The 14,786-nt window shown below is 32.0% G+C and overlaps 1 protein-coding gene across 1 annotated transcript; it reads left to right on the top strand.

Moving 5' to 3' along the window:
* The first annotated feature begins 2,119 nt into the window (after positions 1 to 2,119).
* rbm28 (RNA binding motif protein 28) lies at positions 2,120 to 14,283 on the top strand. The gene is given in 19 exon segments (XM_051135471.1): positions 2,120 to 2,447; positions 3,352 to 3,552; positions 3,606 to 3,724; positions 3,812 to 3,887; positions 3,985 to 4,077; positions 4,317 to 4,388; positions 4,486 to 4,555; positions 4,637 to 4,860; positions 5,819 to 5,885; positions 6,002 to 6,111; positions 6,201 to 6,277; positions 6,385 to 6,520; positions 6,654 to 6,718; positions 8,306 to 8,461; positions 11,126 to 11,275; positions 11,901 to 11,975; positions 12,058 to 12,299; positions 12,389 to 12,506; positions 13,399 to 14,283. Coding segments are annotated over 19 exon segments (2,307 nt in total). The 5' UTR covers positions 2,120 to 2,329; the 3' UTR covers positions 13,537 to 14,283.
* Positions 14,284 to 14,786: the final 503 nt, after the last annotated feature.

Here is a 14,786-nt window from a genome sequence, read left to right as displayed (position 1 = left end):
GCATCCTGGTAATTGCCCTTCGGAGGTAGATTAACCCACACTTTGGGCTAAGACACTTACCAGACGGGATTACAGGAAAGGGTGACAAAGGAGAGCGAGAGGACAAAGCATGATGTCTATGTGATCAGGTGTACCAACACAAGCAAAATCAAGAGAATTAACACATCTGAAAACCTCTTTCATTTCAAGCATGTGTTTAAAATATGTTTGTGTTGGTTCATTTTGACTTGGTAACATCTGAAACAATTAACCAGTGTGTACTGAACTTGCAGAAAATACCAAAATATGCTTCAGGGCATTGATTTTTGCCCAGCAGAAGAAGAAAATAGAATGCCTTCAAAATTCATATTTCAAGCGCACAAACTCAGAAAGCAATTGCAAGTTTGTACATATCTGTACAATACAAAGCTATATATATACCTACCAGTCGAAAGGTTTTGAACAGTAATATTTTGACTATTTAAAATAACGGCTTTTCATTTGAATATATTTTAAAATGTAATTTATTCCTGTGATCAAAGTGAAATTTTGAGCATTATTATTCCAGTCTACAGTGTCAAATGATCTTTTTAAAATCACTCTAATATGCCGATTTGCTGTTCAAGAAACTATTATTATTATTATCAATATTTAAAAGAGTTAAGTGCATTTTTTCAAGATTCTTTGATGAATAGAAAGATCCAAAGATCAGCATTTTTCTTTTTTTGGGAAAGAAATTATAGAAATGAATACTTTTATTAAAGCAAATATGCTTTAAATTGATCAAAAATGATAATGAAGACATTTATAATGTTACAAAAGATTTCTATTTCAGATAAATGCTGTTCTTCTGAAACTTTCTATTCATCAAAGAAACCTGAAAAAAATTCTACTCAGCTGTTTTCAACATAATAATAATAATTAACAATAAATGTAGCAAAATGCAGCAAATATGAATATTAGAATGATTTCTGAAGGATCATGTGACTGGAGTAATGATACTAAATCACAGGAATAAATTACATTTCGAAATATATTCAGATAGAAAACAGTTATTTTAAATAGTAAAGATATTTCAGAATTTTATTGTTTTGCTGTATTTTGGATCAAATAAATGAAGGCTTGGTGAGCAGAAGAAACTTCTTTAAAAACATTAAAAATCTTTCTGCTCAAAAACTTGACTGGTAGTGTGTGTGTATGTATATATATATATATATATATATATATATATACACACACATATATACATACATACATATAAACACACATATAATATATACAATTACTTGTTTTAAATACTATTTTATTTTATATATTTATTTTACTGTTTTACTATTACTTGTGACTTTTTCTGTTATGTTTTAATGCATTCTACAGTGTGTAAAATTATGACAATAAGATATTAAACTTTGAGTGGATGTTGTCGCCATCTAGTGACCAAGAGCAAAAAGACATTAAGATACTCGAAGATTTAATGACAAAAGCAGCCATAAGGACTCCACTACATCTGTATTTTTTCTAATAAAATTTAAAAAAATGTATAAAACAAACCTAAACTAAACTAAAAAGTAGTACTGTCAGTAGGTGCAAGTTAAATTTACCTAATTTTCTTGTTTTCAGAAGCTCTCTGTAGAATATGTCACAGGTTGGATGTTTTCAAAACTTGATCCTTTAAAATAAAACACATTTTTATCAAACGTTGATTAAAAAATATTTAAGAAAAACAATTAAATAAATATTTCCGTCATTATTTGCACCGTCATCGTTTAGTGGAACACAAATATTTTATATTCAATATAATTGGTAAATAAAGACCTCAAAAACGACACAAAATCACCATAATTCGAATGCTCAATTCGAATGTTTGTTTGTGTCGGATCTTTTTAACAAATCAGTTGATTCTATTCCAAATTTAACACGAATCGGACTGATCTTTTTTCGAATATTCTACACTATTTCGACCTGTTCCTCACACAGCTGTCATATATACGCACACGAGTCATTTGGACTACTTTTATGCCGATTTTATTTCTTGTTTGGGCTTTGACATCTCAGTATTGTCAAAAAACACCTACCCTGACACGCTACTCCAGACCAGCAGGTGTCAGTGTTGTAATTTACCGCGCGGTGCCACACACACGAAGAAATTTCCATCATGACAACTTCCTGCAGAGCAGAAACATGTGAGAAACGTGCCTTCGTACTACTTCACTGTTTACTGATATTTATATGGCAAGATCTTTAATGTTATCGCGACTTGTATATAACAATATCTGCCATAGTCAGTAATCAACAGTGTTGTTTTAGAGACGTTTGGCGGCTGTGAAGAACAGCTGAACACGTGTTGAAAATGCCTGCAGTTACTTTATTTGTCAATAAATTACCTGCAACAGCCACCAATGAACAACTGGCTGAAGTTTTCTCTGAAATAGGACCTCTGAAGAACTGCTTTGTTGTCAGGGATAGAGGTAAGATTTAACGATTGAAACCCGTACGTTTTAAAATGTAGGGGTTTGAGTTTTATGCTAAGGTTTAGTTTAATGGAAGAAAATTCATGTCTTTTCTACGAGAGTTAGTGAAAATGTGCTTTATACTTGATCGTACACTGTCAGTCAAAAGTTTTTGAACAGCAAGATTGTTAATGTTTTTTTTTTTTTTTTTAAATAAATCTCTTTCTGCTCACTAAGCTTGCATTTTTTTATCCAATACACAGCAAAAACAGTACAATTCTGAAATATTTTTACTATTTAAAATAACTGCGTTCTATTTGAATAGATTTTAAAATGTAATTCATTCCTCTGATTTCAAAGCTGAATTTTTAGCATCATTACTGCAGTCACATGATCCTTCAGAAATCATTCTAATATTCTGACATGTATTCTAATATAATAATTTTAAATAGTAAAAATATTTCACAATATTTTGTTTTATTTTGGTTTAAATAAATGCAAGCTTGGTGAGCAAAAGAGAATTCTTTAAAAAACATAAAAAGTCTTCATTAAAATATCAAAAACTTTTGACTGTTAATGTATGTGACACAAAAATGCTCAGTAATACCAATGACATTTTAAATGACAAAGTCACTCTCTCTTAAAACTGAAAAATTAAGGGTGTTTTCCCTCTAGGCCCTTTTGACACTTGTCTTTTTAATAATCAACTTAATTACTGAAGTTAAAAATAGTGGTCATCGACAGTTTGTGTAAAAAAATATATATATTATTGTTTTTATTTAAAAAAGAAAAAAGAAGAAACTTGTTAATCACAAACTTTTGAATGGTAGTGTACAATATCACCACTCTCTTTTTTTTCCAAACTCGAGAAAAAAAAAAAAAGATCACAAATATAGTCTGAATTCCTGTGTTCTGTTTGCAGAGACTGAAAAATGCCGTGGCTTCGGATATGTTACGTTTTCAATGGAAGATGACGCACAGCGGGCCATAACAGAAGTCAAAGAGTATGAAGGCAGGAAGATAGCTGTAACTGTGGCTAAGAAAAAAACCTGATGATAAGAAAAAGAGGAAAGTGAAAACAGAAGAAGGTTAGATGCTCATGCTTATATTTTACTCCTGGATTGTTTTTAACTCTCTTTGTGGTCTGTAAGAAACAAATTTGAACTGTTCATGCAGATTCAGAAGATTCAAAGAAACCAGAGGAAGCAACAGAAACCAAAAGTCCTGCAAAGTCTACAGGCGTAAAGAAGAACAAACTGAAGGCTCGACTGATCATCAGAAATCTCAGTTTTAAGGTAAGTCGATGAAATGCTATTGTTGTATAAAGGACAAATGCATAGTGTTGACTTTTGACATGTGATACTAATGGGATTTATGTGCAGTGTGAAGAAAAGGATTTGAGACAAATCTTCTCAGAGTTTGGAACCGTGATTGAGTCCAAGATTCCCTTAAAACCAGGTAAATGTTTGGCCAACAAGTGCATCTGAATGTTTCTAAGCATCTGTTAAGTTCAACAGGCTTCCATTTCTTATTTGATGCCATTATGTTTATGCAGATGGAAAGAAGCGAGGTTTTGCATTTGTGCAGTTTAAGAACATGGCCAGCGCTGGAAAAGCTCTGGCTGCGATGAATCTGAAGGAGATCAAAGGTGAGTCTGAAAGGCTGCTGACACTTCAGCTTTGCCATCACAGAAATAAATTACATTTTATAATCATAGCAAACAGCTTTTTAAACTGTAATAATATCATTACAGCTATATTTTCAAAGATATGTAGCCTTGAAGAGACCTCTTGCAAAAACATCATAATATATATGTAAGAATAGTTATGCATATTAACACATTCTGTTCCTGTTAATCACAAAATGTATTTTATTTCTTTCTGACAGACAGACAGGTGGCTGTGGACTGGGCCGTTGCAAAGGACAAGTTTGTCGGTACTCAATCAGCTGGAGCAGCTGGTAATGTGTATTTTCATTTTACCGATTCAGCATTATTTATTTATGTGCATGTTCTTGTAAAAGCATTGAAAGTTTATGTATCCTGGATATCCTGAAGGAACCATCAAAGAGGAGAATGTGAATTCTGAAGGTGTGGGAGGTGATGGGAATAAAGGTGGCAAGAAAAAGTAAGTACAGGAAGTGCAACAGATCGGATGTACGTGAAGGTGAATTCCTTGAATTTAAGATGAGGTCTGTCTTGCATTAAGGCCCATATCACAGGAAGTTAAGGACGACTCGGAGTCAGAAGAAGAGGAGGCATCTGAGGAAGAGGAGGCACCTGAGGAAGAGGAGGAGGAGGATGATGAAGCCAATAGTAGTGAAGAGGATGATGCAGAAGGTGACTCTGAATCTCAGCAAACAGACAGTGATGACAGTGAACCTGATGATGACGATGATGACGATGATGATGACGATGACACTGAGAGAAAAAGTAATTGCCTTATTCATTCATATAAAGCAGTGTTATTTTAGTATGATTGATATACAATGTTATTTTAGTAAGATTGAAGTTGTAGTTTATATTTTGAGTTAAATTGTTCATATTTTCTATATATATATATATATATATATATATATATTTAATGTTCTGTTTTTATTTTTATTTATTTATTTATTTTAGTTGTTTTTATTTATTATTATTTTTATTTTATTATTTTTATTTTATTTTTATGTTGTATGTCTGTATAGTTTTTTTTTATATTTATTAGTTTTAGTTTAAGTTTGTTATTTTAGTAACTTAAGTTAAACTAAGCTAAGATACAGTTTATTGGACATGCTGAAATAGTTGATAAATAGAAATAAATAAGTAGGTGATATTCCTTTTTTTCTTATTTTATTATAGTCAACATTTATTTCAAGAAATGAAAATGTTTTTATATGTGACCCTGGACCACAAAACCAGTCATAAGGGTCAATTTGGAAATTTATACATCATAAAGCTGAATAAATTAGCTTTCCATTGATATATGATTTGTTAGGATAGGGCAATATTTGAAAATCTGGAATCTGAGGGTGCAAAAACAAATATTGAGAAAATTGCCTTTAAAGTTGTCCAAATGAAGCTCTTAGCAATGCATATTGCTCATCAAAAATTAAGTTTTGATATATTTACAGTAGGAAATTTACAAAATATCTTCATGGAACATGATCTTTAGTTAATATCCTAATGATTTTTTGGCCTAAAAGAAAAATTGATCATTTTAACCCATACATTGTATTGTTGGCTATTGCTACGAATACACTTGTGCGACTTATGACTGGTTTTGTGGTCCAGGGTCACATATGGTCTCTCTGTTTTAGTTAACCATAATAAACCTGCTGATTCATAGGCACTGTTCATAAATCATATGTGTCCATCGGTGTGACTGTCTGTAAATTTTTATCCTTAGCACTTCCAAAGAAGAAGCGTGACCCTCTTTCTTCAGACGTGAAAGAGGGAAGAACCGTCTTCATCAGGTGAGAAACATATAATGAACTTCTCTTGTAACTAAACAGCAGTCCTGTCTATAAACAGTTGTTTTAAATAGAAATACGTGTTTATGTTAACACATCTTCAATTTGGGTCCTGTCAGAAATCTGTCTTTTGACACAGAAGAAGAGGGTTTGGAAAAAGCGTTGCTGCAGTTCGGTGTGCTAAATTACGTACGTGTGGTGATGAACCCAGACACAGGATATTCAAAAGGTAATTTCAGTCACCAAAACCCCAGTCTGCATGGAATCAAAGTTCTTTCTCCATAGCAATTCTCTCTTTTTCCTTGTGTCTGTGTTTAGGTTGTGCTTTCGCTCAGTTCGGAAGTAAAGAAGCAGCGGAGAAATGTATCGCTGCTGCTACTCAAGATGAAAAAGAGGTGAGTCTGTGGTGCAGCAGCTCTAGCAAGAGTTCTTGTTCTTAGATCTTCATCATATTGTCCAAATAAACATTGGATCATTGTGCTGATGCATATGTCAATTTCAGTTTGGTGGCATTAGGGTCGATGGCAGGAGATTGAATATTTTGCCCGCCGTAAATAGAGATGATGCTGCAAAATTCAAGGACAAGAAAGTGAAAACTCACACAGGCGCCAGAAACCTTTACCTCGCCAGAGAGGGCTGTGAGTAAAGCCAATACAAAATGCTGCCAATCAGCTGACCAACAACAGAGCTTTAATTAAGTTAGCCAATAGTAGTGAAGCATACATGTGCATAGTACTTGGACTGACCTGTTACCTCTTAAACTTTCTCCAGTGATTCGTCCCGGATCCAAGGCTGCAGAAGGAGTTTCAGAAGTTGATATGGCCAAGAGGACAAAGGTGAGAACAGAGAGTGTGATTTTGGGCATCCTTTTCATTATTAGCTCTTGAATTTGAAATATATAAATATATATAAATATATATATAAATATATAAATATATATAAATATATATATATATATATATATATATAATGACCCTTGACCACAAAACCACCAGTCATAAGGGTATTTTCTTTTAATTTAGATTTATACATGATAGATTGGACAATATTTGGCCGAGATACAACCATTTCAGAATCTGGAATTTGAGGGTGCAAAAAAATCAAAATGTTGAGAAAGTCACCTTTAAAGTTGTCCAAATGAAGTTCTTAGCAATGCATATTACTAATCAAAAATTAAGTTTTGATGTATTTACAAAAAGAATAAAGAGGTTTACAAAATATCTTCATGGAACATCATCTTTACTTAATAACCTAATGATTTTTGGCAGAAAGGGAAAATTGTTAATTTTGACCCATACAGTGTATTTTTGGCTGCTGCCTATACCCAGGCTACTTATGACTGGTTTTGTGGTCCAGGGTCACACACATATGTGTGTGTGTGTATATATATATATATATATATATATATATATATACATACATATATATATATATATATGTATATATATATATATATGTATATATATATGTATGTGTGTATATATATATATATATATATATATATATATATATATATATATATATATATATATATATATATATATATATATATATATATATATATATATATATATATATATATATATATATATATATATATATATATATATATATATATATATATATATATATATACATATATATATATACATATACATATACATATATACATATATACATATATATATATATATGTATACATTTATACATATATATGTATAAATGTATATTATGTACACATTTAATTTTTGTAATTATATTTTCAGTTATCATTCAATTTTTTTTTTATTTAGTAAATTCTCAAAAAAAAGTTATTTTTTGTTATTTAAAATATTATTTTAATATGGTTTTATACATTTTTTTTTCCACTATAGTTTTAGCTATTTCAGTATTTGATTTAGTGCCAAGGCAACATATATTTTTTTTCTATTTTAAGTTTTTCCATCTAATATTACAATTTTATTACAGGCACTGAAAATGATTTTTAATTTACATTTAATTTAATAATAACAACACAAAATTTTAATACATCCAAATCAATACTGCTGCATGTTTACATTCATGAGTAAATAAAAATCACTCTTTAAACCTGGGATTAATAAGCACTTTGTAAGCAGATGGTGTCTGTATAGTTTTTATTATTATTTATTATTCAGATATCTGATTGCACTTCCCACACAAAATGAGAAGTGGCATGTACATATTGTATGTTATGCTTACAATTATGTTAATTAAAAATAATAACAATGATAAAAACAGTGATTTAAGATATGTGCTATCATTTTAGCAGATAAAAAATAAGATATCAACCTGCTATATTACTCTGTATTGCTATAAGTGCTATATAATCAGCCAGGTGTAAAGGGGGCCAAAGTGTATTTCTTCAGCATGTTTATTGATTTCATGTGGGTTTTTTTTGTCAGTTTGAGGAGCTGAAAAGGACCAAGTTAAAGGACATTAACATTTATGTGTCTAAAACACGGCTGTGTGTTCATAACCTGCCTAAGAATGTCGATCAGAAGAAACTTCAAAAGCTCTGCTTCTCTGCTGCTGGTGGTAAAGGGGTCCGCATTACTGAGGTAACCCACTTTATCTGCAAGTATTGCTTTTTTCATCCAAATGCTGTAAAGAACCAAGAACAAACCATTCTCACAGTTCTTCCTAGTAACACTAGAGGGCAGGACTATGTTACATGGGTATGAGTATAATCTAGTTTATTAGTTATTTAGCTGACAGGAACAGTAATCTATGAAACAGTCATTTAAGAAAGTCTTATTTAAGCGCACAATTGTTATAGTTCATGGTGCAGCTTTTGGATGGTCGTCGTTGTCATTGCCTGTAGGTTTAAGGTGGTGTTTATTTACTTTTTGACTAATGCCAGACATAACTTTGTCATTATGATCTGAAAGATATCACTGAATTAACCCTGTGACAGGCTTAGCCAATCAAAAACTCTCTCTGCCTATCAGTCTTTTTGCTTGTCAAAAAAAGCATGAAAAAAGTATATGTGACTCTGGACCACAAAACCAGTCATGGAGACAGAGCAACACACGTCATAATCTGAAAACCACACCCACCGGAGGGGAAAAAATCCAACGCTCTCCATTGACTATGTATTGCGGGAAACTGTACAGTAAACAAGCTAAAAAAAACCCAGAACTCCATTTTTATAAGCTGTTGACCCAAAAAACAAGTGTTTAAGCACACAAAAGTAGAGCGCAACGTGTCAGATTAAGTTGAGAACTACGCCCACTCGAGGGAAACTTATTCACGCCAGGAAACAATCATTATTTTTAACCATGTCAAATGATTATTTCACCACCCTACGTAAATCGGAGAGGAGGAGATATATTGAGAAACTAAATTTTATTGGTCTATGTCAGTGCTCCTTTTCCTTACCTTCCTTTTGCTGGAGAAATGATCCAACTGAATGGCTCAACGTAAAATACCCTGACTTTCACAACTATTTGTGTCCTTAAACGCTTGTTTTTTTTGGTTGATAGCTTATAAAAACTTAGTTCTGGGTTTTTTAGGTTGTTTACTGTACAGAGCTTGTTTTTTAGCTTGTTTATGTGGCCTAAATGCACTCTGTCTCTATAAGTATATAGGGTATGTCTGTAGCCAACAATACATTGTATGGGTCAAAATTATTGATTTTTTTTTTCTTTGGTGTATGCCAAAAATCATTATGATATTAAGTAAAAATCATTTTCTATAAGGATATTTTGTAAATTTCCTACTGTAAATATATCAAAACTTCATTTCTGATTAATAATATGCATTTTTTCAGATAGTTGTATCTCGGACAAATATTGTCCTATTCTAACAAACAACCCTCACATCAATGTAAAGCTTTCAGATGACGTATGAATCTCAAGTTCAAAACATTGACCCTTATGAATGGTTTTGTGGTCCAGGGTCACATATAGTATACAGTATATGGTAACACTTTACAGTAAGGCTCATTAGTTAACATGAACTGAAAAAAGAACAAGCATTTATTAATCTTAATGTTCCTTTTAGGATTATTCAGTTAAGTTAATGTACTGTGAAGTAACATGAACAACAGTGTGTGTGTATGTATATGTGTGTGTGTGTGTGTATACAAAAATGTTATGATTATATATTAAAAATATTTATATATAATATCAATATGAATATAAATGTATGCATTTATTTATTTCTTTGTTTATTTATATATATATATATATATATATATATATATATATAATATATATGTGTGTGTGTATGTGTGTGTGTGTGTAAATGCATGTAAATATTTTCAAAATATATACAGTACACATGTAAACAAAAACTTTTATTTTGGATGTAATCCACATTTTTGGATGTTATATTTGGATTAACCGCGATTAATCGTTTGGCAGCACTACTTCTAAATTCTAGATAAATAAAATACATTTGTTAAGTCATAGCATTTAATGTTGCATGCACTGGAAAAAATGTAATGCAAAAAATACTCTTCCTCAGAATTTTTGTTTTCCCATATCAATATCTAAACATCCTTAAATAATGAAGTTTAAACATGATTGAATGAAGATTAAACATGAAGTTTTGTTTTCTGAGAAACTGAACAGAATTTTATTCTTAAAACAAGAACAAGGATCTGTCAATGTGTATATATGTTTTCACTTTAAATTAAGTATATTTTTATGAGCCCATTGGCAGATATTTTTCTTGTTTAATCCTAAACATGTAAAATTGAATTCATAATATAAAAAATAAAAAAATGTATTAATTTTTCATAGAACAAAGACTTTCTTTAGACTTGTAATTTTGCTTCTTAAGTACATCTATATTCTTGTAAGAATCTTTTGCACTGGAAAACAAGACAAATACTGATGAAGAACATTAGTTTGTTTTGCTATAAGCAGATGGTACAATAAAAGTTATTTCCTTATTTTGTTGGTTGGGAACAGAGGTAGTTGAGCTGAGGTGAAATGAAATTGGAAATAATGGAAATCTAAATCTAAGTGGTGTTGTCAATTTTTAAAGCGTTGCTCATACAAGACAGTTACATTTAGACACCATATTGACTCTTTGAGTTTCTTTAGTTGAGATTAAAAAGATCTTAAAGTGTTACCTAAATGACTGAAAACGCCTTTAACTGCGTAACTTACATCGGTGGTTTTGTTAGCATAAAATAATTATGGCATAACATTTTTCAAATATAACAAGAATTCCTGTTCCTGATTGTCTCTTCCTCTGTATATATGTACCTACAGTGTCGTGTGATGTATGACAGGAAGCCTGTTCGGGGGCAAGTGATCGGCAAGTCTTTGGGATACGGCTTTGTGGAGTTTAAGGAGCATGAACATGCTCTACAAGCCCTACGGTACCTCAACAACAACCCAGACATCTTTGGACCCCAAAAGGTAGACCACCACAGCTTTGTTGTTGTTCAAATCCAAAAATGAGGCCTTATTTTGAAACCAATTCTCAGTGTTTGGTAGAAAAAAGAGATATTTGATAACCTGTTTGTTGTTTTATCAAGTCTAGATTATTCCTAGAAAGACAAATCGAGCCACTGAGACGACTGTCTTAATTCCTAGAAGTACGTTCGGGTTCATTGCGTTAGGGAACGGTATTTGATGATTTAAGCTATAGCTTGCTGGTGTGTAAACACACTTTGAGGGCCTGCTATTAAGGGCTTTAGTGCCAGCTTCACAGCAGTGGCTCTTCAGTGTTTTGCAAAAGAGGACAAAGGAACGCACTCAAAAGCAAATCAAACCATGTGTCTGCCTGTCAGTCTTTCCATGCGTCCTATAAACATGCATTCCTCTGACGCTCAATGGAATGTGTTTTGGTCTGTATTGAATGTAACTTCTCAAAAATAAGATGAATCGTTCTTTTCCCCAGCGCTTGTGGCTAAGACTCATTGCTGTTTCACTTAATATAAATTAGAAAAAGATTCAGTATTGAGCAATAGCAGAAGATTGAGCAAGAGCAGTGTTAAAGTATGAATGTTTGATGATGTCTTTCCTGTGTCATTCCCATCAGAGACCCATCGTGGAGTTCTCTCTGGAGGATGGCAGGAAGCTGAAACTTAAAGCTGTGCGTTTGGAAAACAGCAAGGTGAGGCTCGGCTGCATCTCCGCTTTCTATCAATGTGACGTTTTGTATCAATTAAATTGCCCCTTGATGTGTTTTCCCATAGAAGCAACTCAAAAAAGGCAGCAGCCAAAAAGGAGAGCAGATGCAACAGCAGCAGCATTCGGGGAAGAAGAAAGGACCTCTGAAGAAAGGAAATGCAGCTAATGCTTTTAAACAGGAGAAGGAACAAGGAAACCAGTACAGCGGCTTTAAGACCAAACCAGAGGTAGAGCATGTAGAACTGCAGGACGGCAAAAAACGGCTGAAGGTTCTGCACATGCCATCACACAAAGGCCCAAAGATCAGGTACAACTCACTGCACAAGTGAAATAGAGCCTTTATTGATTTAATAATAAAAAATTATAACGTACAATGACCCCCGCACTGTTCCTCAGGGCACGCGATAAAGGTAAACGACCCATTGTACAACCCAAGAAACCGAAGAAAGGGCCCAGCAAGCAAGGGAGAAAGACGTCTACTTTCATTGAGAAATCCAGCATGAACAGGAAACAGGTCAGCAAAAGAGTTGAAAAGATACTGGAGTTGCAACCAGTTGTTACTGGTTACAGTTGTTTATTTTAATATATGCTTTATGTATTAAAAATATATTGTGTATATTTTTAGATTTTTAGGTTTTTTTTTTTTTTTCATTAAAAAAAAAAAAAGTTTAAAACTGGTTAACACAGTATCACCACAAATTAGTTTTATTTAATAGGAAAAAATATCTTAATGTGATCCCCGCTTATATTTTATATATGAAATATATAATATATAATACTGGTGGTGCAACCAGCTGTTACTGTGAGATTTAAATATATTTTTTAATACATATATTTATTTTAATATAGATTTTATATATTTAAAATATAATGTGTATTATGTGGATATTTTATATATATTTATTATTTTATATTTTTCATGCAAAAAAGACAACAGTTTAACAAAAAAAGGTTGGGAACTGATTAACAGTATTACCACAATTTTTTTTTAATTAAAAATATCTATCTATCTCTCTATATATCTATATATCTCTCTATCTATCTCTTTTATTTTGTTTTGTTTGAGAAATCTCAACGTGATGAACAGTATTACATATATACTGGGTGTATGTGTATATATTTAAAATATAATATGTATATTTTTATATATATTCATTTTTTATTTTTTATGTAAATGACAAATGATTGGAAACTGAGTAACACTGTATCCACACAATTTTGTTTTCATTAAAAAAAAATCTATCTATCTCTTTTATTTTATATTTTATTTCATTTCATTTTATAGGAAAAAAATCTCAACATGATGAACAGTTTTAGATATTAGATGTATATTTGTTGGTTGTACCACCAGTTTAACCCATTGTTATCTATCTATTGTAATTTTTTTTGTGTTTATTCTGTTGCAGAATGCCAAACCTGCAAAGAGAAAGTTCCAGAGCAGAGAGGATGTCCGCTTTGATGCTTTGGTGAGCCAATACAAAAAGAAGATGACAGGAACATCAAACACACAGACTGCACTCAAAAAGACCAAATGGTTCAGCTGAACATGTAAAAATGTTAAAAACCTCTCAGAGAAGGACTGAATCTAATATTTTGAGCTTTTAAAATGGAAAAAGTCAGGTTTTTTTAACATGTGGTATTGTTTGTTTGTATCAGACGTTTATATCTGTTACAGATATATAACAGAATACGCAACAGACTGTGTTTTGTTGAGACGTCTCTTGAACTACACATGTGTATCAAGAGAGTTCCACGCCAAGTGTCTGTTTCCTGCTGTTTTGGCACGGAGAGTTTTTTAAACATTACAAAGTTAGTGCTTTTTGTAACCGGATGAATCGTCAACTGTTATCGACATGGACTTTGCCTTTATAGTTCGGCTGTCATTATTTAACTGCTCTCCTCGAACTTTGGAAACAGGTGTACTTGATTTAAACACCAACAGGCAGTTCCTGTCACCCCTTGTTAAATAAATTATGTAATGCTCCTTTGTTGATAAAGTCTGAAAAAAAGAAACTTGTTTTTATTGCTGTATAAAAAATTAAGTGATACCAACATCCGAAACTGATAACAGCAACAGATTGTGGTTTTTAATGACTTAAATGTCCAGAGCAGGGTTGCTTATGGCTATTATAAATAATAACAGTAACCTCAGTAAATAAATTACAAAACACTTATTAGATGCAATATTTAAAATGCACTAAAAGAAGACGCTTTGTTGTGGTGGAACAAAGCTGTGGATTTGACATTACAAAAGCTAAATAAACATGATATTCAACTGCAAATGTCAAAATTGTTAGTTATGTGGCTGGTCTTGCTCATTACTTACAGGTATTTATAAATTGTATGATAAAAGAACATATGTTTGAGATTTACCTGTAAACAGGGTTTGTACAAATACTGCAAAATGAAATTCCAGGACCTTCAAGGACTTGATTTTCAAGGACTTCAGTCAGAGATCTCACTTATTAAATGTCTTCTCTTACAAATCAAAACCACAATTATTTTGTTTTGTAAGGGATTTGCTTTACTCGTTTGTTTTCAGAAAAATCTGAAAAAAGAAATCACGAAACAACTCCAAAATCTGATCTGAAACAAATGATTCGCGATACATGCTCTGAAGGCCTAAAGTGAATCACATGATTTGCAAACCTGCACCGAAGTCTCGATCTGAATCAAATGATTCGCGAACCCACTCTGAAGTTTTAATCTGAATCAAATGATTCACAATACACACTCCAAAGTTCTGATCTGAATCAAGTGATTCGTGATCCACGCTCCATAGTTCTGATGCAAA

This window comes from Labeo rohita, chromosome 18 (genome assembly GCF_022985175.1).
Source record: "Labeo rohita strain BAU-BD-2019 chromosome 18, IGBB_LRoh.1.0, whole genome shotgun sequence".
Classification (NCBI taxonomy): domain Eukaryota; kingdom Metazoa; phylum Chordata; class Actinopteri; order Cypriniformes; family Cyprinidae; genus Labeo; species Labeo rohita.
The sequence above is the reverse complement of the archived record's forward strand: the minus strand, read 5'-3'. Positions and strand labels throughout refer to the sequence as shown.